The sequence below is a fragment of the Mustelus asterias genome, chromosome 10 (genome assembly GCF_964213995.1).
Source record: "Mustelus asterias chromosome 10, sMusAst1.hap1.1, whole genome shotgun sequence".
NCBI classification, from domain to species: Eukaryota; Metazoa; Chordata; class Chondrichthyes; order Carcharhiniformes; family Triakidae; genus Mustelus; species Mustelus asterias.
In genome coordinates this window covers 124,082,120-124,106,547 of record NC_135810.1, presented here as the reverse complement: position 1 = coordinate 124,106,547, position 24,428 = coordinate 124,082,120, and the positions used below count along the sequence as shown (strand labels likewise).

The 24,428-nt window shown below is 49.2% G+C and overlaps 1 protein-coding gene across 7 annotated transcripts in view; it reads left to right on the top strand.

The window, feature by feature from the left end:
• Nucleotides 1–24,428, top strand: part of LOC144499965 (interleukin-1 receptor type 2-like) — a 1,647,203-nt gene that overhangs the window by 1,619,564 nt on the left and 3,211 nt on the right. For 2 of the 7 annotated variants that reach the window (XM_078222701.1, XM_078222702.1), the window contains exons 1-5: nucleotides 11,249–12,401; nucleotides 16,048–16,143; nucleotides 18,710–18,775; nucleotides 20,269–20,404; nucleotides 23,698–23,834. In XM_078222701.1, the coding sequence (XP_078078827.1) occupies nucleotides 12,368–12,401; nucleotides 16,048–16,143; nucleotides 18,710–18,775; nucleotides 20,269–20,404; nucleotides 23,698–23,834 (469 nt within the window). In that variant the 5' untranslated portion in view covers nucleotides 11,249–12,367. Of the gene's footprint in view, nucleotides 1–11,248; nucleotides 14,108–15,626; nucleotides 16,144–18,709; nucleotides 18,776–20,268; nucleotides 20,405–23,697; nucleotides 23,835–24,428 lie in introns of those variants that run through there. The other 5 variants (XM_078222704.1, XM_078222705.1, XM_078222703.1 and 2 more) reach the window with 5 other exon arrangements.

Sequence of the window (24,428 nt, the reverse complement as noted above, 5' to 3'; positions counted from 1 at the left end):
ATCAAGATAGAAAGGAAAAGAGAAGCTCACAAATACATAAATTACAAAGGAAGGACTCTGCTAGCTCTTAGAAAGGGGGGTGTTGAACTTTAACCTGGTGTTGTGAGACTTCTTACTATGATAAGATAGCCTTTGCAGAGACACTGTTACAAAGTGATCATAGCTGGGGTCTGAAAATTCGAGGGTATTTGACATTTTGGAAGGACAATAAAAAAGGAAAAGGAGGTGAAGAAAGAATGAGATCAGTAGAGTCGTGAGAAATGATTTTAGTTTGAAGGATCAAAAGGTAGAATCAGTTTGGGTGGAGATAAGAAATAAGTCACTGGTGGGAGCGGTTTATAAGCCCCTAGGCAGTAGCCACACTGTAGGGCAGAGTATAAATCAAGAAATAATGGGGACTTGTAAGACGGTGCAGCAATATTGTGGGAGATTTGAATCTTCATATAGATTGGATTAATCAAATTGGCAAAAGTAACCTAGTGGATGAGTAAATAGATTGAATTTGGGACAAAAACTTTAGAACAATACATTCTGAACCAGCCAGGAAACAGACTTTTTAAGATTTTATTTTAGATCTGATGATAAGATTAATTAAAAACTCATAATAAAGGATTCTCCAAACAATAGCTATCATAACGTGATAGGATTTCACATTCAGTTTGAGGGTGAGAAATATGGGTCTGAAATTAGTGTCTCAAATAAAGGAAATTACAAGGATATGAATACAGAATTGGTTCAATTAGAATCTCAATAAAGATGTACTGAGAAAGAAAGATGCTATGAGAAGGATTCACCATGCATAGCTAACTGAGGGGGTTAAGGGTGATATTGAATTGAAAGAAAATTGTACAATGCAGTAAAGATTAGTGATAGTCCAGAGGATTTGGAAAATTTTCAAAACCCCAAAAAAAAGACTAAAAATCCAATAAAGGGGGAAAATTGGGAGCAAGTGAGAAATAAAAAAAATAACACAGACAGATGGTGAATTCCCTATGCATGGTGAATCCTTCTCATAGCATCTTTCTTTCTCAGTGTATCTTTATTGAGATTCTCATTCAACCAATTCTGTATTCATATCCTTGTAATTTCATTTATTTAAGATGCTAATTTCAGACCCATATTTCTCACCCCCAAACTAAATGTGAAATCCTATCACGTTATGATTGCTGTTGTTTGGAGACTCCTTTATTATGAGTTTTTTAAATTAATCCTATCTCATCAGATCTTAAAACAAAGATCTTAAAAAGCCTGTTCCCTGGCCGTTCAACAAGTGAAGAGAATAGCTAAAATAAGGGTTGGGTCCCTTAGAGGCTGAGCCTGGATAATCAATGATGAAAAATAAGAAAATAGCTATGACTTTGAACAAGCGTTTTGTATCTGTCTTCAAAGTAGAGGACTTAGTAGGAAACCAAAAGGCAAAGGGGAGAGAGAAATTTAAAACAATTCTGATCACCAGAGAAAGAGTACCAGGAAACCTAATGGAACTAAAGGCTGACCAGTCTCTTGGATCTGATGACCTGCATCTGAGAGGCTTAAAGGAAGTGGATGCATTGGTTGTAATCTTCCAAAATTTCCTAAATTCTACTTTCTCAGGCGACTGAGGAAATTTGGCATGTCCGCTATGACTTTCACCAACTTTTACAGATGCATCATAAAAAGCATTCTTTCTGGTTGTATCACAGCTTGGTGTGGCTCCTGCTCTGCCCAAGACTGCAATAAACTACAAAGGGTCGTAAATGTAGCCCAATCCATTACGCAAACCAGCCTCCCATCCATTGACTCTGTCTACACTTCCCACTGCCTCGGCAAAGCAGCCAGCATAATTAAGGACCCCACGCACTCCGGACATTCTCTCTTCCACTTTCTTCCGTCGGGAAACCAAGGGTACCATTCTTAGCAGTGTAGAGGATCAGAAGGACCTTGGGGTCCGGGTCCATAGGACTCTTAAATCGGCCTCGCAGGTGGAGGATGCGGTCAGGAAGGCGTACGGCGTACTGGCCTTCATTAATCGAGGGATTGAGTTTAGGAGTCGGGAGATAATGCTGCAGCTTTATAGGACCCTGGTTAGACCCCACTTGGAGTACTGCGCGCAGTTCTGGTCACCTCATTACAGGAAAGATGTTGAAGCCATTGAAAGGGTGCAGAGGAGATTTACAAGGATGTTGCCTGGATTGGGGGGCATGCCTTATGAGGATAGGTTGAGGGAGCTTGGTCTCTTCTCCCTGGAGAGACGAAGGATGAGAGGTGACCTGATAGAGGTTTACAAGATGTTGAGAGGTCTGGATAGGTTAGACTCTCAGAGGCTATTTCCAAGGGCTGAAATGGTTGCTATGAGAGGACACAGGTTTAAGGTGCTGGGGGGTAGGTACAGAGGAGATGTCAGGGGTAAGTTTTTCACTCAGAGGGTGGTGGGTGAGTGGAATCGGCTGATGTCGGTGCTGGTGGAGGCAAACTCGTTGGGGTCTTTTAAGAGACTTCTGGATGAGTACATGGGATTTAATGGGATTGAGGGCTATAGATAGGCCTAGAGGTGGGGATGTGATCGGCGCAACTTGTGGGCCGAAGGGCCTGTTTGTGCTGTGGCTTTCTATGTTCTATGAAAAAGATACAAAAGACTGAGGTCACGTACCAACCGACTCAAGAACAGCTTCTTCCCTGCTGCCAATAGACTTCAGAATGGACTTGCCTCTCACTAAGTGGATCTTACTTTACACCTTAGTTATGACCGTAACACTATATTCTGCACACTCTCCTTTCCTTCTCTATGAACAGTATGCTTTGTATAGTGCGGCACTTCCTCAGTACTGACCCTCTGACAGTGCGGCACTCCCTCAGTACTGACCCTCTGACAGTGCAGCACTCCCTCAGTACTGACCCTCTGACAGTGCGGCACTCCCTCAGCACTGACCCTTTGACAGTGCGGCACTCCCTCAGTACTGACCCTTTGACAGTGCGGCACTCCCTCAGTACTGACCCTTTGACAGTGCGGCACTCCCTCAGTACTGACCCGCTGACAGTGCGGCACTCCCTCAGTACTGACCCTCTGACAGTTCAGCACTCCCTCAGTACTGACCCTCTGACAGTGCGGCACTCCCTCAGTACTGACCCTCTGACAGTGCGTCACTCCCTCAGTACTGACCCTCCGACAGTGCGGCACTCCCCCAGTACTGACCCTCTGACAGTGCGGCATTCCCTCAGTACTGACTCTCTGACAGTGCGGCACTCCCTCAGTACTGACCCTCTGACAGTGCAGCACTCCCTCAGCACTGACCCTTTGACAGTGCGGCACTTCCTCAGTATTGACCCTCTGACAGTGCGGCACTCTCTCAGTACTGACCCTCTGACAGTGCGGCACTCCCTCAGTACTGACCCTCTGACAGTGCGGCACTCCCTCAGTACTGACCCTTTGACAGTGCGGCACTCCCTCAGCACTGACCCTCCGACAGTGCGGCTCTCCCTCAGTACTGACCCTCTGACAGTGCGGCACTCCCACAGTACTGACCCTCTGACAGTGCGGCACTCCGTCAGTGCTGATCCTCTGACAGTGCGGCACTCCCACAGCGCTGACCCTCTGACAGTGTGGCACTCCCTCAGCGCTGACCCTCTGACAGTGCGGCACTCCCTCAGCGCTGACCCTCTGACAGTGCGGCACTCCCTCAGCGCTGACCCTCTGACAGTGCGGCACTCCCTCAGCGCTGACCCTCTGACAGTGCGGCACTCCCTCAGTACTGACCCTCTGACAGTGCGGCACTCCCTCAGTACTGACCCTCTGACAGTGCGGCACTCCCTCAGTACTGACCATCTGACAGTGCGGCACTCCCTCAGTACTGACTCTCTGACAGTGCGGCACTCCCTCAGGACTGACTTTCTGACAGTGCGGCACTCCCTCAGTACTGACCCTCTGACAGTGCGGCACTCCCTCAGTACTGACCCTGACAGTGCGGCACTCTCTCTGTACTGACCCTCTGACAGTGCGGCACTCCCTCAGGACTGACTGACAGTGCGGCACTCCCTCAGTACTGTCCCGTGTGTGTCAGACTGGATTTTTTGTGCTGAATGGAACTTGAACTCATGTCCTTGTGACTCGGGGTGAGCGCGTTACCCTGCAAGGTAACATCATCAAGTTTCGTCATGTGACAAGTGAGACTATTGTGCTGGGATGGGATTAGATTGCGTCAGAACTCATTGTGTTATCTAACGCAGTGTAACCTCAATGACATAAGACCATGAAGAATGACGCTGCTGAGTCACATTTTGTCCTTTTAGTGATTTTTCCATTCCTGCTCAGGTCGGTCTCTTCCTAATTTCCTCACTGATCACAATTTGGGGAATGGAATCGATGTCACGATCTTTTTGAATAAAGGAGTTACATTTGCACCCTTCCAATCTAATGGGATCTTCCCCGAATCTAGGGAGTTTTGTAAAATTCTTCATGACTAACAATCTAATCTAATCACAGCACAGGGTTAGATACAGAGTAAAGCTCCCTCTACACTGTCCCTATCAAACACTCCCAGGACGGGTACAGCATGGGGTTAGGTACAGAGTAAAGCTCCCTCTACACTGTCCCTATCAAACACTCCCAGGACGGGTACAGCATGGGGTTAGGTACAGAGTAAAGCTCTATCTACATTGGGACCTCTTTAGGGGCAGGTGTGACCTGTACACACAAAATGGGTGGCACTTGAATCCCAGGGGGACCAATATCCTGGCGGGAATGTTGGCTAAGGCTACTGGGGAGAGTTTAAACTAGATAGGTTGGGGGGAGGGGATCGAGACGAGGTGACTGGGAGCGAGTAAGTTAGCTCGCAAACAGAGGAGGGTTATAGACAGTGCAAGAGGGAGGATGGACAGGAGATAGAGAAGGGGTGAGCTCAGGCCAAAGGATTGAGATGTGTTTACTTTAATGCCAGGAGTATAGTGTATAAAGGGGATGAGCTCAGAGCGTGGATCGATGCCTGGAAATGTGATGTGGTGGCCATTACGGAGACTTGGATGTCTCAGGGACAGGACTGGATACTCCAGGTGCCGGGATTCAGATGTTTCAGGAAAGACAGGGAGGGAGGCAAGAGAACATAAGAACATAAGAAATAGGAGCAGGAGTAGGCCATCTAGCCCCTCGAGCCTGCCCCGCCATTCAATAAGATCATGGCTGATCTGACATGGATCAGTACCACTTACCCGCCTGATCCCCATAACCCTTAATTCCCTTACCGATCAGGAATCCATCCATCCACGCTTTAAACATATTCAGCGAGGTAGCCTCCACCACCTCAGTGGGCAGAGAATTCCAGAGATTCACCACCCTCTGGGAGAAGAAGTTCCTCCTCAACTCTGTCTTAAACCGACCCCCCTTTATTTTGAGGCTGTGTCCTCTAGTTTTAACTTCCTTACTAAGTGGAAAGAATCTCTCCGCCTCCACCCTATCCAGCCCCCGCATTATCTTATAAGTCTCCATAAGATCCCCCCTCATCCTTCTAAACTCCAACGAGTACAAACCCAATCTCCTCAGCCTCTCCTCATAATCCAAACCCCTCATCTCCGGTATCAACCTGGTGAACCTTCTCTGCACTCCCTCCAATGCCAATATATCCTTCCTCATATAAGGGGACCAATACTGCACACAGTATTCCAGCTGCGGCCTCACCAATGCCCTGTACAGGTGCATCAAGACATCCCTGCTTTTATATTCTATCCCCCTCGCAATATAGGCCAACATCCCATTTGCCTTCTTGATCACCTGTTGTACCTGCAGACTGGGCTTTTGCGTCTCATGCACAAGGACCCCCAGGTCCCTTTGCACGGTAGCATGTTTTAATTTGTTTCCATTGAGATAGTAATCCCATTTGTTATTATTTCCTCCAAAGTGTATAACCTCGCATTTATCAACGTTATACTCCATTTGCCATATCCTCGCCCACTCACTCAGCCTGTCCAAATCTCTCTGCAGATCTTCTCCGTCCTCCACACGATTCACTTTTCCACTTATCTTTGTGTCGTCTGCAAACTTCGTTACCCTACACTCCGTCCCCTCCTCCAGATCATCTATATAAATGGTAAACAGTTGCGGCCCGAGTACCGATCCCTGCGGCACGCCACTAGTTACCTTCCTCCAACCAGAAAAACACCCATTTATTCCGAGAGGGGGTGGAGTGGCACTGCTGATCAGGGATAGTGTCACAGCTGTAGAGAGGGTGTATGCTGTGGAGGGATTGTCTACAGAGTCTCTGTGGGTGGAAGTTCGGAGTGGGAAGGGGTCGATCACTTTGCTGGGAGTTTTCTATAGGCCGCCCAATAGTAACAGGGAGGTGGAGGAGCGGATAGGGAAACAGATCCTGGAGAGCTGCAATAATAGCAGAGTTGTTGTGATGGGAGACTTTAATTTCCAAACATAGATTGGAATATCCCTAGGGTAAGGGGATTGGATGGGGAGGAGTTCATTAGGTGTGTTCAGGAGGCTTTCCTGACACAGCATATGGACAAGCCTACAAGAGGAGAGGCTGTACTTGATCTGATACTGACCAATGAACCTGGACAGTTGTCAGATCTCTCAGTGGGAGAGCATCTTGGGGATAGCGATCATAACTCTATCTCCTTTATGCTTGCATTGGAAAAAGAGAGGATCAGGCAAGCTAGGAAAGCGTTTATATGGAGTAAGGGGAAATATGAAGACATAAGGCTTCACTTAGAGGAGTGAATTGGAAGGAGGTATTCTTGGGGAAATGTACTGAAGAGAGGTGGCAGTTTTTCAAGGAATGTCTGTCTAGAGTTCTACAGGACAACGTTCCGAGCAGACAGGGAGGAGTTGGTTGGTTAAAGGAACCGTGGTGCACGAAAGCTGTGCGGGGCCTAGTCGAGAAGAAAAGGAAAGCGTACAAAAGGTTCAGAGAGCTTGGCAAAGATAGGGATTTAGATGAGTATACGGCTTGTAGGAAGGGACTAAAGAAGGAAATTAGGAGAGCCAGAAGGGGTCACGAGAAAGCCTTGGCAGGTAGGATTAAGGAAAACCCTAAGGCGTTCTATAAATATGTGAAGAGTAAAAGGATGAGACGTGAAGGAATAGGGCCCATAAAAGGTGAAGGCGGGAAAATCTGTACGGAACCAGTAGAAATGGCAGAGGTGCTTAATGAGTATTTTGCCTCGGTTTTCACAGAGGAGAAGGACCTGGGTGGATGTACTGCGGGCTTGCGGTGGACTGAAAAGATTGAGTATGTGGAATTTAACAAATAGGTTGTGCTGGAATCTTTGAATGGCATCAAGATAGATTAGTCGCCGGGTCCGGATGGGATGTACCCCAGGTTACTGTGGGAGGCGAGGGAAGAGATTGCAGAGCCTCTGGCGATGATCTTTGCGTCGTCGATGGAGACGGAAGGGGTGCCGGAGGATTGGAGGATTGCGGATGTGGTTCCTATTTTCAAGAAGGGGAATAGGGATAGCCAAGGAAATTACCGACCGGTGAGTCTAACCTCAGTGGTTGGTAAGCTGATGGAGAAGATTCTGAGGGACAGGATTTATGAGCATTTAGAGAGGTTTAGTATGCTCAAGAATACTCAGCATGGCTTTGTCAAAGGCAGATCGTGCCTTACGAGCCTGGTGGAGTTCTTCAAAAATGTGACTAAACACATTGACGAAGGGAAAGCGGTAGATGTGGTTTATATGGATTTTAGCAAGGCGTTCGATAAGGTCACCCATGCAAGGCTTCTAGAAAAAGTGAGAGGGCATGGGATCCAAGGGGCTGCTGCCCTGTGGATCCAGAACTGGCTTGCCCAAAGGAGGCAGAGAGTGGGTATAGATGGGTCTTTTTCTAAATGGAGGTTGGTCACCAGTGGTGTGCCCCAGAGATCTGTTCTGGGACCCTTGCTGTTTGTCATTTTCATAAATGACCTGGATGAGGAAGTGGAGGGATGGGTTGGTAAGTTTGCCGACGACACAAAGGTTGGTGGGGTTATGGATAGTCTGGAGGGATGTCAGAAGTTACAGAGGGACATAGATAGGATGCAAGACTGGGCGGAGAAGTGGCAGATGGACTTCAACCCAGATCAATGCGTAGTGGTACATTTTGACAGGTCAAATGGGATGAAGGAGTACAATATAAAGGGAAAGACTCCTAGTACTGTAGAGGATCAGAAGGACCTTGGGGTCCGTGTCCATAGGACTCTAAAATCGGCCCCGCAGGTGGAGGAGGTGGTTAAGAAGGCGTATGGTGTGCTGGCCTTTATCAATCGAGGGATTGAGTTTAGGAGTCCGGGGATAATGATGCAGCTGAATAAGACCCTCGTCAGACCCCACTTGGAGTACTGTGCTCAGTTCTGGTCGCCTCATTACAGGAAGGATGTGGAAAAGATTGAAAGGGTGCAGAGGAGATTTACAAGGATGTTGCCTGAATTAGGTGGCATGCCTTATGAGGATAGGCTGAGGGAGCTCGGTCTTTTCTCCTTGGAGAGACGTAGGATGAGAGGGGACCCAATAGAGGTATATAAGATGTTGAGAGGCATAGATCGGGTGGACTCTCAGAGGCTTTTTCCCAGGGTGGAAATGTCTGCTACGAGAGGACACAGGTTTAAGGTGCTGGGGGGTAGGTACAGGGGAAATGATAGGGGGAAGTTTTTCACACAGAGAGTGGTGGGCGAGTGGAATCGGCTGCCGTCAGTGGTGGTGGAGGCAAACTCAATAGGGTCTTTTAAGAGGCTCCTGGATGAGTACATGGGACTTAATAGGATGGAGGGTTATAGGTAGGCCTAAAAGGTAGGGATATGTTCGGCACAACTTGTGGGGCCGAAGGGTCTGTTTTGTGCTGTAGTTTTTCTATGTTTCTTACATTGTCCCCATCAAACACTCCCAGGACAAGTACAGCACGGGTTAGATAGAGAGTAAAGCTCCCTCTACACTGTCCCCCATCAAACACTCCCAGGACAGGTACAGCACGGGGTTAGATACAGAGTAAAGCTCCCTCTACACTGTCCCCATCAAACACTCCCAGGACAGGTACAGCACGGGGTTAGATACAGAGTAACGCTCCCTCTACACTGTCCCCATCAAACACTCCCAGGACAGGTACAGCACGGGGTTAGATACAGAGTAACGCTCCCTCTACACTGTCCCCATCAAACACTCCCAGGACAGGTACAGCACAGGGTTAGATAGAGAGTAAAGCTCCCTCTACACTGTCCCCCATCAAACACTCCCAGGACAGGTACAGCACGGGGTTAGATACAGAGTAAAGCTCCCTCTACACTGTCCCCATCAAACACTCCCAGGACAGGTACAGCACGGGGTTAGATACAGAGTAACGCTCCCTCTACACTGTCCCCATCAAACACTCCCAGGACAGGTACAGCACGGGGTTAGATACAGAGTAAAGCTCCCTCTACACTGTCCCTCATCAAACACTCCCAGGACAGGCACAGCACGGGGTTAGATACAGAGTAACGCTCCCTCTACACTGTCCCCATCAAACACTCCCAGGACAGGTACAGCACGGGGTTAGATACAGAGTAAAGCTCCCTCTAGTGCCCTAACAACAATATACTTCCTTGGTAATTAACTGATAAAATATTTAATTTAACACTATCATGTTTATCCCTGAACATCTGACAGAGACAGAGGAGAGAAATGTAATCCTGCTCAATCAGTCACTCAAACTCATAACTCTCAACGCTTCCCAACTGCCATTTAATCTTATGCGTGAGTCAAAAAACAGATAGAGAACGCCCTCAACAAGAACAACTTGCATTTATATAGCACCTTCTATTGAGCAAAACATCCCAAGGTCTTTTCATGGACTGATTGTGAAACAGAATTTGATTTTCAACCACAACAGGAGATATTTAGACTATTGACCAAAAGCTAAGTTTAAGATACAGATTTTAAGGATTGTTTTAAAGGAGGAGAGAGAGAAGTGGAGAGATTTACAGAGGGAATTCTAGAGCTCTGGGTCCAGGCAGCTGAAGGCGCAACCACCAGTGTTGGAGGGATTGAAATTGAGAATGATGAGGAGGCCAGAATCCAAGGAATGCAGAGATCTCGGGAGTTGTGGAGCTGGAGGAGATTCCAGAGATTGGGAAGGATGAGGCTCGGGAGGTATTTGAAAACCAGGATGAGAATTTTCAAATGGAGTTGTTGCAGGAGCGGAAGGCAGTGTGGGTCAGTGAGCATGGGGTGGTGGGTGAATGGGACCAACTGGTGTTACGGTGGCACAGTGGTTAGCACTGCTGCTTCACAGCATCAGGGACCCAATTCCGAGCTTAGGTCACTGTCTGTGTGAGTCTGCACATTCTCCCCGTGTCTGCGTGGGTTTCCTCTGGGTGCTCCGGTTTCCTCCCACAGCCCAAAAATGTGCGAATTAGGTTGATTGGCCATGATAAATTCTCCCTCAGTGTACCCGAACAGGCTGGGAGATTTTCACAGTGACTTCATTGCAGTGTTAATGTAAGCCTACTTGTGATGCTAATAAATAAACTTTTAAAAAACATTATCCAGAAAGCAGCAATGTCAGCCTTACCCAGATACACAGCCAATTCTCCATCAATTGTGAATCTATATTCAATCTGTGTGCTGAGCACTCACTCTGAGACCACCCCCCGCCACCCCCTCCTCTCCCCCCCTCCCCCCCCCCCGCCACCCCCCCCATCAACAGGTAAAATTAATCTCCTGGGCCCCTCAGTTCTCAGCCAGTTAACTTGTTCAAAATCTCATTTTTAATAATTTAATCTAATTTTAAGCAATTGTCCACAGTGTATAAAAATTCCCAACAATTCCAAAATTCTCATCCTTGTTTTCAGATCTCTGCCGCCCCTCGCGCTCTTTCCAATCTCTGGAATCTCCTCTCGCCCCACAATTCTGAGATTGCTGCACTCCTCTAATTCTGCCCTCTGATACATCCCTGACTTTATTCACTCCACCCCTTGATGGCTCTGCTGCAGTTGCCTAGACCCTACACTCTGGAATTCCCTCCCTCAACCTCTCTTCTCCCCTCCCCTACCCTCCTCCCTCTCACCCCCCCACCTCTCTCCTTCTCCTCCCCTCCCTCTTTCATCCCCCTCACCTCGTCCCCTCTTCACCTCCCCATTCCCTCCCTCCTCCCCCCTCTGCTTCTCCTCCCCTTACCCTCTCTCTCTCTCCAACCCCACCCCCCCCCCCCCCCCCCCCCCCGCCGTCCCCCCCACCCCCAAACCCTTCCGCCTCTCTCTTATCCTTTAGTTATTTAAATTTCCCCTCCTGGAAGAACCAGAACTGGAGGACGCTGTTTAAAGATGAAGGTGAGGAGAATGTTTTTCTCACAGAGAGAGTAATGAGTCTGTGGAATTCTCTTCCACAGAGAGCGTTGGGGACAGGCTGATTGAATATCCTTTAGGCCTGACATAGATTGAATTTTGATTGATAAGGGAGTCCAGAGTTATCGGGGCAGGCAGGAGGTTATAGTCAGATGAGCCAAGATCTTATTGAATGGCAGAATCAGCATGATGGGCCGAGTGGCCTACTCCTGCTCCCAAATTGTACGTTTCGACATATGTGCGTTGCTCCTTAAAACCCATCTCATTGACCAAGTTTGTGGTTACTTCGCCCAGTATGTCAGGAAGACCTTAGGCCCTGTCAATTGAATTAACTGATGATAACTGGGCAGGGGTAGGTCAGCTACAGTTGGGTTCAGTGGCCAGATACTGGGAGGGGGGAACCCAGCTGGAATACTAATCATTTTTTATTCACTCGTGGGACATGGGTGTCGCTGCCTGGCCAGCATTTATTGCCCATCCCTAGTTACCCTTGTTCGGAGGACAGTTAAGAGTCAACCACATTGCTGTGGCTCTGGAGATACATGTAGGCCAGACCAGGTAAGGACGGCAGATTTCCTTCCCTAAAGGACATTCGTGAACCAGATGGGTTTTTCCAACAATCGACAATGGTTTCATGGTCATCAGTAGATTCTTAATTACAGATATATTTTACTGAATTCAAATTCCACCATCTGCCGTGGTGGGATTCGAACCCGGGTCCCCAGAACATTAGCTGAGTTTCTGGATTATTAGTCTATTGTTGCTGGGTTGGGAAGTGCATGTTCATAGATGTTAGCCAAGAGTAGAAACCGGTTCAACCCTTGAATCTGGACTGGGAATTGGATTGGAAACGGGATTACAATCAGGACGGGGCACCATATCAGTGAGTGATACAGTCCCCCTGAAGTCACTGAAAGGAGCAGTATCACACCGCAGCGCACCAACCAGCGCCAAAAATACCCTGAAAATAAAGCAACGAAGGAAGTCATGTGGTTTCATGACGAGATAAGGAAGTGATTTTGTAAAGATATAAACAGCCTGACAGATATGGTCGGAGATCTGACATCAACTGTGCAAATTCAAGCCGATTGACAATGACAGCCAAGAGGTTCGGGAAGCACTGGATTGGTGAGGATTCGCACTTTTCTCTGTTTATGATAAAAATGGTCGAAAGCATAAAAATATTAAACTATAATAACATCAATAAATAAATATTGGAAGGTTCTGGTAAAATCTCTCCTGCCACCGTTTATCATCTATTGAAATCACTTTTGTTAGGATGACAATTATAAACCATTACCCAGGACAGGAGGGTTAGTAACCTGATGATACAGATTTGAGGTAATTGACTAAAGAATGAAAGGGGAGAATGTTTTGTTTTATGCAGCGAGTTGTCATGATCTGGAAGATGCTGCCTGAAAGGGCGGTGGAAGCAGATTCAATAGGAACTTCCCAAAGGCAATTGGAGAAGCATTCAGAAAAGGATTATTCTGTGGGGTCATGGGCAAGAGAGCAGGGAGAGCGGGATTACTTTTTGATTTGATTTATTATTGTCACATGCGTTGGTATACAGTGAAAAGTATTGTTCCTTGCGCGCTATACAGACAAAGCATACCGTTCATAGAGAAGGAAAGGAGAGAGTGCAGAATGTAGTGTTACAGTCATTGCTAGGGTGTAGAGAAAGATCAACTTAGTGCGAGGTAGGTCCATTGTAAAGTCTGGCAATAGCAGGGAAGAAGCTGTTCTTGAGTCGATTGGTACGTGACCTCAGACTTTTGTATCTGTTTCCCGATGGAAGAAGGAGGAAGAGAGAATGTCCGGGGTGCGTGGGGGTCCTTAATTATGCTGGCTGCTTTGCCGAGGCATCGGGGAGTGTAGACAGAGTCAATGGATGGGAGGCTGGTTTGCGTGATGGGACAGGGCTACATTCACGACCTTTTGTAGTTTTTTTGCAGTCTTGGACAGAGCAGGAGCCAGACCAAGCTGTGATACAACCAGAAAGAATGCTTTCTATGGTGCATCTGTAAAGGTTGGATAGGTCTGTCATGCTGCTGGATCAGCCCAATGGGCCAAATGGCCTCCTTCATAGAATATTGTAGCACAGAAGGAGTTCATTCAGTTCATCTCGTCTTTTCGGGCTGTTTGATAAAATGATCCATTTTCTCCCATTCCTGCCAAGTTGCTGAATCTGCTTCCGCCAGCTCCTGAGGCAGTGAATTCCAAATCCAAACCATTTTGTTCGAAACAATTCTGATCATCAGTCTGAAACGTTAAATCTGTATCTCTCTCCCCAGACACTGCCAGAGCAGCTGAGTGTTTCCAGCATTTTTTGTTTTTACATTAATTTGTTTCTCTGCTTTCTGCCCCTTCACCTGGTGCAAGTTTTCTCCTTAATATCAAAAATGTAATGTTTCCAAACAGTAAGTTGAACATCCTTAAGGAGATGAGTAGCTATTCCTTGGAATTCCGCAGCGCACGGATCCTTTACGCCCACCTGGGCAGGAAGATGGGACATTTCCTTAACATCTGTTCCAAAAAAATGGCATCTCTGACAGTGCGGCACTCCCTCAGTACTGACCCTCTGACAGTGCGGCACTCCCTCAGTACTGACCCTCTGACAGTGCGGCACTCCCTCAGTACTGACCCTCTGACAGTGCGGCACTCCCTGAGTACCCACCCTCTGACAGTACGGCACTCCCTCAGTACTGACCCTCTGACAGTGCGGCACTCCCTCAGTACTGACCCTCTGACAGTGCGGCACTCCCTCAGTACTGACCCTCTGACAGTGCGGCACTCCCTCAGTACTGACCCTCTGACAGTGCGGCACTCCCTCAGTACTGACCCTCTGACAGTGCGGCACTCCCTCAGTACTGACCCTCTGACAGTGCGGTGCTCCCTCAGTACTGACCCTCTGACAGTGCGGCACTCCCTCAGTACTGACCCTCTGACAGTGCGGCACTCCCTCAGTACTGACCCTCTGACAGTGCGGTGCTCCCTCAGTACTGACCCTCTGACAGTGCAGCACTCCCTCAGTACTGACCCTCTGACAGAGCAGCACTCCCTCAGTACTGACCCTCTGACAGTGCGGCACTCCCTCAGTACTGACCCTCTGACAGTGCGGCACTCCCTCAGTACTGACCCTCTGACAGTGCGGCACTCCCTGAGTACCCACCCTCTGACAGTGCGGCACTCCCTCAGTACTGACCCTCTGACAGTGCGGCACTCCCTCAGTACTGACCCTCTGACAGTGCGGCACTCCCTCAGCACTGACCCTCTGACAGTGCGGCACTCCCTCAGTACTGACCCTCTGACAGTGCGGCACTCCCTGAGTACCCACCCTCTGACAGTGCGGCACTCCCTCAGTACTGACCCTCTGACAGTGCGGCACTCCCTCAGTACTGACCCTCTGACAGTGCGGCACTCCCTCAGTACTGACCCTCTGACAGTGCGGTGCTCCCTCAGTACTGACCCTCTGACAGTGCGGCACTCCCTCAGTACTGACCCTCTGACAGTGCGGCACTCCCTCAGTACTGACCCTCTGACAGTGCGGTGCTCCCTCAGTACTGACCCTCTGACAGTGCAGCACTCCCTCAGTACTGACCCTCTGACAGAGCAGCACTCCCTCAGTACTGACCCTCTGACAGTGCGGCACTCCCTCAGTACTGACCCTCTGACAGTGCGGCACTCCCTCAGTACTGACCCTCTGACAGTGCGGCACTCCCTGAGTACCCACCCTCTGACAGTGCGGCACTCCCTCAGTACTGACCCTCTGACAGTGCGGCACTCCCTCAGTACTGACCCTCTGACAGTGCGGCACTCCCTCAGCACTGACCCTCTGACAGTGCGGCACTCCCTCAGTACTGACCCTCTGACAGTGCGGCACTCCCTGAGTACCCACCCTCTGACAGTGCGGCACTCCCTCAGTACTGACCCTCTGACAGTGCGGCACTCCCTCAGTACTGACCCTCTGACAGTGCGGCACTCCCTCAGTACTGACCCTCTGACAGTGCGGTGCTCCCTCAGTACTGACCCTCTGACAGTGCGGCACTCCCTCAGTACTGACCCTCTGACAGTGCGGCACTCCCTCAGTACTGACCCTCTGACAGTGCGGTGCTCCCTCAGTACTGACCCTCTGACAGTGCAGCACTCCCTCAGTACTGACCCTCTGACAGAGCAGCACTCCCTCAGTACTGACCCTCTGACAGTGCGGCACTCCCTCAGTACTGACCCTCTGACAGTGCGGCACTCCCTCAGTACTGACCCTCTGACAGTGCGGCACTCCCTGAGTACCCACCCTCTGACAGTGCGGCACTCCCTCAGTACTGACCCTCTGACAGTGCGGCACTCCCTCAGTACTGACCCTCTGACAGTGCGGCACTCCCTCAGTACTGACCCTCTGACAGTGCGGTGCTCCCTCAGTACTGACCCTCTGACAGTGCGGCACTCCCTCAGTACTGACCCTCTGACAGTGCGGCACTCCCTCAGTACTGACCCTCTGACAGTGCGGCGCTCCCTCAGTACTGACCCTCTGACAGTGCGGCACTCCCTCAGTACTGACCCTCTGACAGTGCGGCACTCCCTCAGTACTGACCCTCTGACAGTGCGGCACTCCCTCAGTACCGACCCTCTGACAGTGCGGCACTCCCTCAGTACTGACCCTCTGACAGTGCGGCACTCCCTCAGCACTGACCCTCTGACAGTGCGGCACTCCCTCAGTACTGACCCTCTGACAGTGCGGCACTCTCTTGGAATTCTGTTTGTTCTTTTATCCCAGGGCAGGATATAACGTGGTCTGTCGCGATGCCCTTGCTGATGTTGTGCAACGGAACCGTGACTGCTCATTTTTCAGGAGATGGAGACGAAAATCAAAGTGAGTTTATTGTGATGGAAACTCCCAGGTACCAAACCCTCTGCTTGGCTGATGGGTTAGCTTGAAAATCGCTGCTTTATTCTGCTGACGTGAGGTGAGCTGTAGCGGGGAGCATTCAGGATGGAGAATAGATTTATATCCAAATATAGAGCTTTACTGCATTGAGCTAGCACCGCATTCATAATGGATGGAGGATCCTGATTCCCTCCCAGTTTCTCCCCCTCTTCCCACTGCTCCACAACCATCTCATCTCCTCCTCATCAAATGGAAATGAGAGAAGAGGGAATCCCTGAAGTTAACTGTCAGCTTCCAGCCCCACTCCCAACAGTCAATCAAAACCAGTCCAGCAAGTCACATTGACACTTTGTACAGACTGTGGGTCTGCTGGCAGCACCCAGGCCTCTGAATCACAAGGTTCTGGGTTCAAATTCCACTCCAGGACCTGAACACAAAGATCAAGGCTGACTCTCCAGTCCAGAGCAGAGGGAGTGCAGCTGGAGGTGCTGTGATTCCAATGAGACCTTAAGCTGGGGTTCCCATCTCCCTGTGCAGGTGGATGTGGAAGAATTAGTTTGAAAAAGGGCAGGCGAGTTCTGCTCCGTGCCGGTCTATATTTATCCCTCAGTCGACATCCCAAAAACAGATTAGAGTCACAGAGGTTTACAGCATGGAAACAGGCCCTTCGGCCCAACTTGTCCAGGTCACCCAATTTTTACCACTAAGCTGGTCCCAATTGACCGCGTTTGGTCCATATCCCTCTATACCCATAGAAATCATAGAAACCCCACAGTGCAGAAGGAGGCCATTCGGCCCATCGAGTCTGCACCGACCACAATCCCACCCAGGCCCTACCCCCACATATTTACCCACTCATCCCTCTAACCTACGCATCTCAGGACTCTAAGGGGCAATTTTAGCATGGCCAATCAACCTAACCCGCACATCTTTGGACTGTGGGAGGAAACCGGAGCACCCGGAGGAAACCCACGCAGACACGAGGAGAATGTGCAAACTCCACACAGACAGTGACCCGAGCTCTTACCCATGTAACTATCTGAATGCTTTTCAAAAGACAAAATTGTACCCGCCTCTACTACTACCTCTGGCAGCTTGTTCCAGACACTCACCACCCTCTGTGTGAAAAAATTGCCCCTCTGGACCCTTTTGTATCGCTCCCCTCTCACCTTAAACCTATGCCCTCTAGTTTTAGACTCCCCTACCTTTGGGAAAAGATGTTGACTATCTAGCTGATCTATGCCCCTCATTATTTTATAGACCTCTATAAGATCACCCTCGCTTCAGGGAAAAAATCCCAGTCTATCCAGATTAATGGCTCATTAACATACTGCTCTTTATGGGATCTTGCTGTGCACAAAATGACTGTAGCATTTCCTACATTGGAATAGTTTAAAGTTTTTATTTATTAGTCACAAGTAGGCTTACATTAACACTGCAATGAAATTACTGTGAAAATCCCCTAGTTGCCACACTCCCGTGCCTGTTCGGGTACACTGAGGGAGAATTTAGCACAGCCAGTATATGTAACCAGCATGTCTTTTGGACTGTGGGAGGAAACTGGAGCACCCGGAGGAAACCCATGTAGACATGGGGAGAACGTGCAGACTCTGCACAGACAGTGACCCAAGCCGGGAATTGAACCCGGGTCCCTGGCACAGTAAGGCAGCAGTGCTAACCACTGTGCCACCGTGCCGCCCAGCTGATCCCAGCTTTTTATTCCAATGCAAATTGTCAAACTTCCCCGGTGGGATTTGAACTCATGTTTTCTGGGTGACCAGTCTGGTACCGGAAACACGACACTCTTTTAGCCTGCTCCAAGCTATTTATCTTTGCCCCTCATGGGATGAACCCCAGTTCCTGCAAACTGGGGAAATACCTTACAGTTTGAATAGCAGGTCTCACCCTCAAGTCAGTGAGAAGCTCAGGGTGGGTGTATTGTTCTGAGAGAGGGAACAACACAGATTCACCAGAGGGGCACTGGAGTAAAAGGGGTAAATTGCAAAGAATCCTATTGTGTAAGAGAATCCAAAGGTTATCGGGTAGATTGGGGATGTGGAATTCGAAACATAATCTGATCAGCCATGATCTTATTGAATGGTGGAGTAGGCTCGAGGGGCTGAATGGCCTCCTCCTGCTCCTCATTCATATGTTCGGATGTTACAAGGGGACAGAACTTTAAGATTAGGAGCCAGGACACTAAGAGGGGTGGGGGGGGGGGGGGGGGCGCGGAGTCAGGAAGTATTTCCTCACACAAAGGGGAGTGGGAATCTGACCCTCCGCTGCCCCCCTCTCCCCCCCACCCCGCCCTGAGGCTGGGACTCCAGTGAAAATTTCAAAATCAGATCCTTTAGTTAGGCAAAGATAGGAAGCAAGGTGATTGGACAGAGCTGAAATGCGGATCAGCAATGATCTAATTGAATGGCAGTACAGGCTCGATGGGCTGAATGGCGTCCTCTTGTTGCGCTGCTTTGCAATAGGTAGACTTTGTGGTGTTCAGGCCCCTGTTATCTCTTGGTCATGTTGAATTGATTTGGTTTTGTCTTCACAGGGTCTGCAGGAAGTGCTCTCCCGACAATCACCATACCTACTGGCAGAAGGGTCAGCGCTGAGCTGGGTAAGTACGTCCTTCATTCCTCCACAAGCCTACGGTGTGTAAACTGTTGGTGCAATTGATAACGTCACTGTCTGAACAGAGTGAGAGACTCTGGCTGTATTGCCAGATTGTGCTGAGCTACACTTGTGGGTTCAAGTCCCTTCCAGAGATGTGACCCCAGGCTAACACACACAGTTCAGCGCTGAGGGAGTGCCGCACTGTCAGAGGGTCATTGCAGTGTTCCCTCAGTACTGACCCTCTGACAGTGCGGCACTCCCTCAGTACTGACCCTCTGACAGTGCAGCACTCCCTCAGTACTGACCCTCTGACAGTGCGGCGCTCCCTCAGTACTGATCCTCTAACAGTGCGGCACTCCCTCAGCACTGACCCTCTGACAGTGCAGCACTCCCTCAGTACTGACCCTCTGACAGTGTGGCACTCCCTCAGTACTGACCCTCTGACAGTGCAGCACTCACTCAGTACTGACCCTCTGACAGTGCGGCACTCCCTCAGTACTGACACTGACAGTGCGGCACTCCCTCAGCACTGACCCTCTGACAGTGCGGCACTCCCTCAGTACTGACCCTCTGACAGTGCGGCACTCCCTCAGTACTGACCCTCTGACAGTGCGGCACTCCCTCAGCACTGACCCTCTGACAGTGCGGCATTCCCTCAGTACTGACCCTCTGACAGTGCGGCACTCCCTCAGTACTGACCCTCTGACAGTGCGGCACTCCCCCAGTACTGACCCTCTGACAGTGCGGCACTCCCTCAGTACTGACCCTCTGACAGTGCGGCACTCCCTCAGCACTGACCCTCTGACAGTGCGGCATTCCCTCAGTACTGACCCTCTGACAGTGCGGCATTCCCTCAGTACTGACCCTCTGACAGCGCGGCACTCCCTCAGCACTGACCCTCTGACAGTGCGGCACTCCCTCAGCACTGACCCTCTGACAGTGCGGCACTCCCTCAGTACTGACCCTCTGACAGTGCAGCACTCCCTCAGTACTGACCCTCTGACAGTGCAGCACTCCCTCAGCACTGACCCTCTGACAATGCGGCACTCCCTCAGTACTGACCCTCTGACAGTGCGGCACTCCCTCAGTACTGACCCTCTGACAGTGCGGCACTCCCTCAGCACTGACCCTCTGACAGTGCGGCACTCCCTCAGTACTGACCCTCTGACAGCGCGGCACTCCCCCAGTACTGACCCTCTGACAGTGCGGCACTCCCCCAGTACTGACCCTCTGACAGTGCGGCACTCCCTCAGTACTGACCCTCTGACAGTGCGGCACTCCCTCAGTACTGACCCTCTGACAGTGCGGCACTGGGATTGTCAGCCTTGTTTACAAGACTGAAGACTATGGAACTTGAATCTGAAACTTCCTGTCTCTGGGGAGAGAGCGGGACCCACTCAGGCACAGTGAAACACCTTTAACCTGCACCTTGATTATGATCAGCGTTGCCCCTGAACTGTCGCGGCATTTACAAACTTTATCTTTACCGTCACACAGGAAAGTCACTGGAACTGACCTGTCAGGCTTTCACCGGCTGCTCAGACAAATTCTCCACAATCATTTACTGGCTGGCCAATCAGCAGTTCATCGAGGACCTGTTTCAGGATGGCAGGGTGAAAGAAGGAAAGGAAGAGTAAGTTCACACTTTTGAAAACAATCCAGGGTTAAGATCCCCAGGTCACCCCCTCCTTTCCCCACTGTCTAATCCCCCCCCCACACAGTGCCATGTCTAGACTGGCACAGCTGACTCAGTGATGCGGATCACATATTGAAGAATGAGCTGTAAACCTTCAGGACAAAATGGAGATGGCACCAGATTGGGAGCAGGTTGGGGAGAGAGTCTGCACCAAGGTTGGGCCATGGCAGTGACAGCAGACGGAATTAGACACAGAGGCACATTAGGCAATAATAGGTCAGGTGACCAAAAGGAGCATCTTAAAGCGGAGAGACAGAGGTTCCGGGGGGAGTTCCAGACATAACATAGAAACTAGAAGCAGGAGGAGGCCATTCGGCCCTTCGAGCCTGCTCCGTCATTCACTTTGATCATGGCTGATCATCAAATTCAATATCCTGATCCCCCCCCTTCCCCCCCATATTCTTTGATCCCTTTAGCCCCAAGAGCTGTATCTAATTTCTTCTTGCAATCACACATTTTGGCCTCAACTACTTTCTGTGGTAATGAATTCCACACATTCACCACCCTCTGGGTGAAGAAATTTCTCCTCACCTCAGTTCTAAATGGTTTGCCCCTTATCCTCACACTATGACCCCTAGTTCTAGACTCCCGCACCATTGGGAACATTCTTTCTGAATCTACCCTGTCTAACCCTGTTAGAATTTTATAAGTTTCTATGAGATCCTCTCTCACTCTTCTAAACTCCAGTGAATATAATCCTAACTGACTTAGTCTCTCCTGATATGACGGTCCTGCCATCCCAGGAATCAGCCTGGTAAACCTTCGCTGTACTCCCTCGATAGCTTCCTCAGATAAGGACACCAAAACTGCACACAGTACTCCAGGTGTGGTCTCACCAACACCCTACACAATTGCAGCGAAACATCTCTACCCCTATACTCAAATCCTCTCGCTATGAAGGCCAACATACCATTTGCCTTCTTTACTGCCTGCTGTACCTGCCGCTTACTTTCAGTGACGGAGGCACGAGGACTCCAAGGTCTCGCTGAGTATCAACCTCTCAATTAACACCCATTCAAATAATAATCTGTCTTCCTATTATTGCTACCAAAGTGGATAACCTCACATTTATCCACATTATACTGCATCTGCCATGCAGACACCCACACACTCAGCCTGTTCAAATCACACTGAAGAATCTCTGCATCCTCCTCACAGCTCACCCTCCCACCCAACTTTGTATCACCTGCAAATTTGGAGATAATACATTCAGTTCCCTCTTCCAAATCATTAATATATAATGTGAACAATTGGGGTCCCAGCACAGATCCCTGCGGAAACCCACTAGTCACTGACTGCCAATCAGAAAAAGACCCATTTATTCCAACTCTTTGCTTCCTATCTGCTAACCAGCTTTCTATCCATCTCAAGACATTACCTGCAATCCCATATGCTTTAACCTTACATAGTAGTCTGCTATGTGAGACCTTGTCGAAAGCCTTCTGAAAGTCTAAATAAACCACATCCACTGGTTCTCCTTGGTCAACTCTACCAGTTACATCCTCAAAACATTCCATTAGATTTGTCAAGCATGATTTCCCGATTGTAAATCCATGCTGACTTTGTCTGATTATACCACTGCCTTCCAAATGCTGAGTTATGAAATCCTTGATAATAGACTCCAGCAACTTCCCCAGTACCAACATTAGGCTCACTAGTCTATAGTTCCCTGTTTTCTCTCTACCTCCCTTTTTTGAATAGTGGACTTACATTAGCTACTCTCCAATGTGTAGGAACTATTTCAGAGTGCAAAGAATTTTGGAAAATAACCACCAATGGATCTATTATTTTCAGGGCCACTTCCTTAAGTACTCTGGGATGAAGCTTATCAGGACCTGGAGATTTATCCACATTCAATCCCATCAATTTCCCCAAAACCATTTCTCTACTAATGCTGATTTCCTTCAGCTCCTCACTAAAACCTGTTTCTCTCAGCATTTCTGGTACATTGCTTCAGTCTTCACAAAGGAAGACATGAATAAAGTATAAATTTAATTCCTCGGCCATTTCTTTATTCCCCGTTATGAATTCTCCCGTCTCTGACTGAAGGGGTCTACATTCGCTTTTGTCAATCTTTTTCTCTTTACAAACCTTTACAGTCAGTTTTTATGTTCTCGGCTAGCTGACTTTCATACTCTATTTTTCCCTTCTTAATCAATCCGGGGGTCCTCCTTTGCTGAATTTTAAACTGCTCCCAGATCCTCAGGCCTACTGCTTTTTCTCGCCAATTTGTACGCTTCTTACTTGAATCTGATACGATCTCTAATTTCTCTTGTAAGCCATGGTTTGACCACAATTCCCTTCCCACTCCTGAGCCAAACATAATAAACAACTTCTGGAGTTCCCCACTGTCTTCCCTTTCAGTAGTTTCCCAGTCCATCATGGCCAATTCATGCCTCCATACCATCATAGTTCCCCCTGTTGAGATTCAGGACCCTGGTCTCAGAATGAACTACATCACTATCCACCTTAAGGCCTTGGCAGCTGACGGTACAGCCCGCAATAGTGGAGTGCTTAAAATTGAGGGGCCAGTATTGGAGGAGCCGAGAGAAATGAGGATTGTGGATACGGAAGATGTTAGAGGGAAAGAGGTGAGGCCTTGAGAGAGAACTGTACATGAAGCTCGTGACCATGGTTATTTATTTCAGTTGTGAGAGTCGGGCGGCACGGTAGCACAGTGGTTAGCACTGCTGCTTCACAGCTCCAGGGACCCGGGTTCGATTCCCGGCTCGGGTCACTGTCTGTGTGGAGTTTGCACATTCTCCTCGTGTTTGCGTGGGTTTCCTCCGGGTGCTCCGGTTTCCTCCCACAGTCCAAAGATGTGCGGGTTAGGTTGATTGGCCAGGTTAAAAATTGCCCCTTAGAGTCCTGGGATGCATAGGTTAGAGGGATTAGCGGGTAAATATGTGGGGTAGGGCCTGGGTGGGATTGTGGTCGGTGCAGACTCGATGGGCCGAATGGCCTCCTTCTGCACTGTAGGGTTTCTATGATTTCTATGATAACAGAAGTGAGAATTGAGGTAAACATCCCCCTCAGGGATCAGTAAGGCATTCTCTGCAATTGATCTTGAAGACAGTAAGAAGTCTCACAACACCAGGTGACTTCTTACTGTGTTTACCCCAGTCCAACGCCGGCATCTCCACATCATTGATCTTGAAGGACAGGAACCACTTGGTCAGCCAGTATTTCCAATGGAAATCACCATGTCCCGTTTCATCCATTCTCAATAGGTTCCTGACTGATAATGGGAAAATGCTAATCAAGAAGCATCTGAAATTCGCCAAGGTCATACCAGAAGATTTTAAGACTAACTTCACGTGTGCTGTGATGAATCCCGCTGGGAGCTCAGAGAAAAACATCATTTTAGGTAAGTGAACAGCAGGTGGCAGCATTGCTGCACAATCAAGAGCAGTTTCACAGTGAGGGCAGTAAAGTTACTGAGTCGTCAACCAAAGAACCTGCGTCTCGACAGCATCTTCCAAGCACCTCAGTGTATCCTGAACTGCTTTTAAACCAATGAACAATACTTACTGATCTAACTTAGGGAAATGTGGCATCATTCGTTTTAAAGTTAAATTTTATTTATTAGTGTCACAAGTAGTCTTACATTAACACTGCAATTAAGTTACTGTGAAAATCCCCTAGTCGCCACACTCCGGCGTCTGTTTGGATACACTGAGAGAGAATTTAACATCGACAGTACGGCACTCCCTCAGCACTGACCCTCGACAGTGCAGCACTCCCTCAGGACTGACCCTCTGACAGTGCAGCACTCCCTCAGTACTGACCCTCTGACAGTGTGGCACTCCCTCAGTACTGACCCTCTGACAGTGCGGCGCTCCCTCAGGACTGACCCTCTGACAGTGCGGCACCCCCTCAGGACTGACCCTCTGACAGTGCGGCACTCCCTCAGTACTGACCCTCTGACAGTGCAGCACTCCCTCAGCACTGACCCTCGACA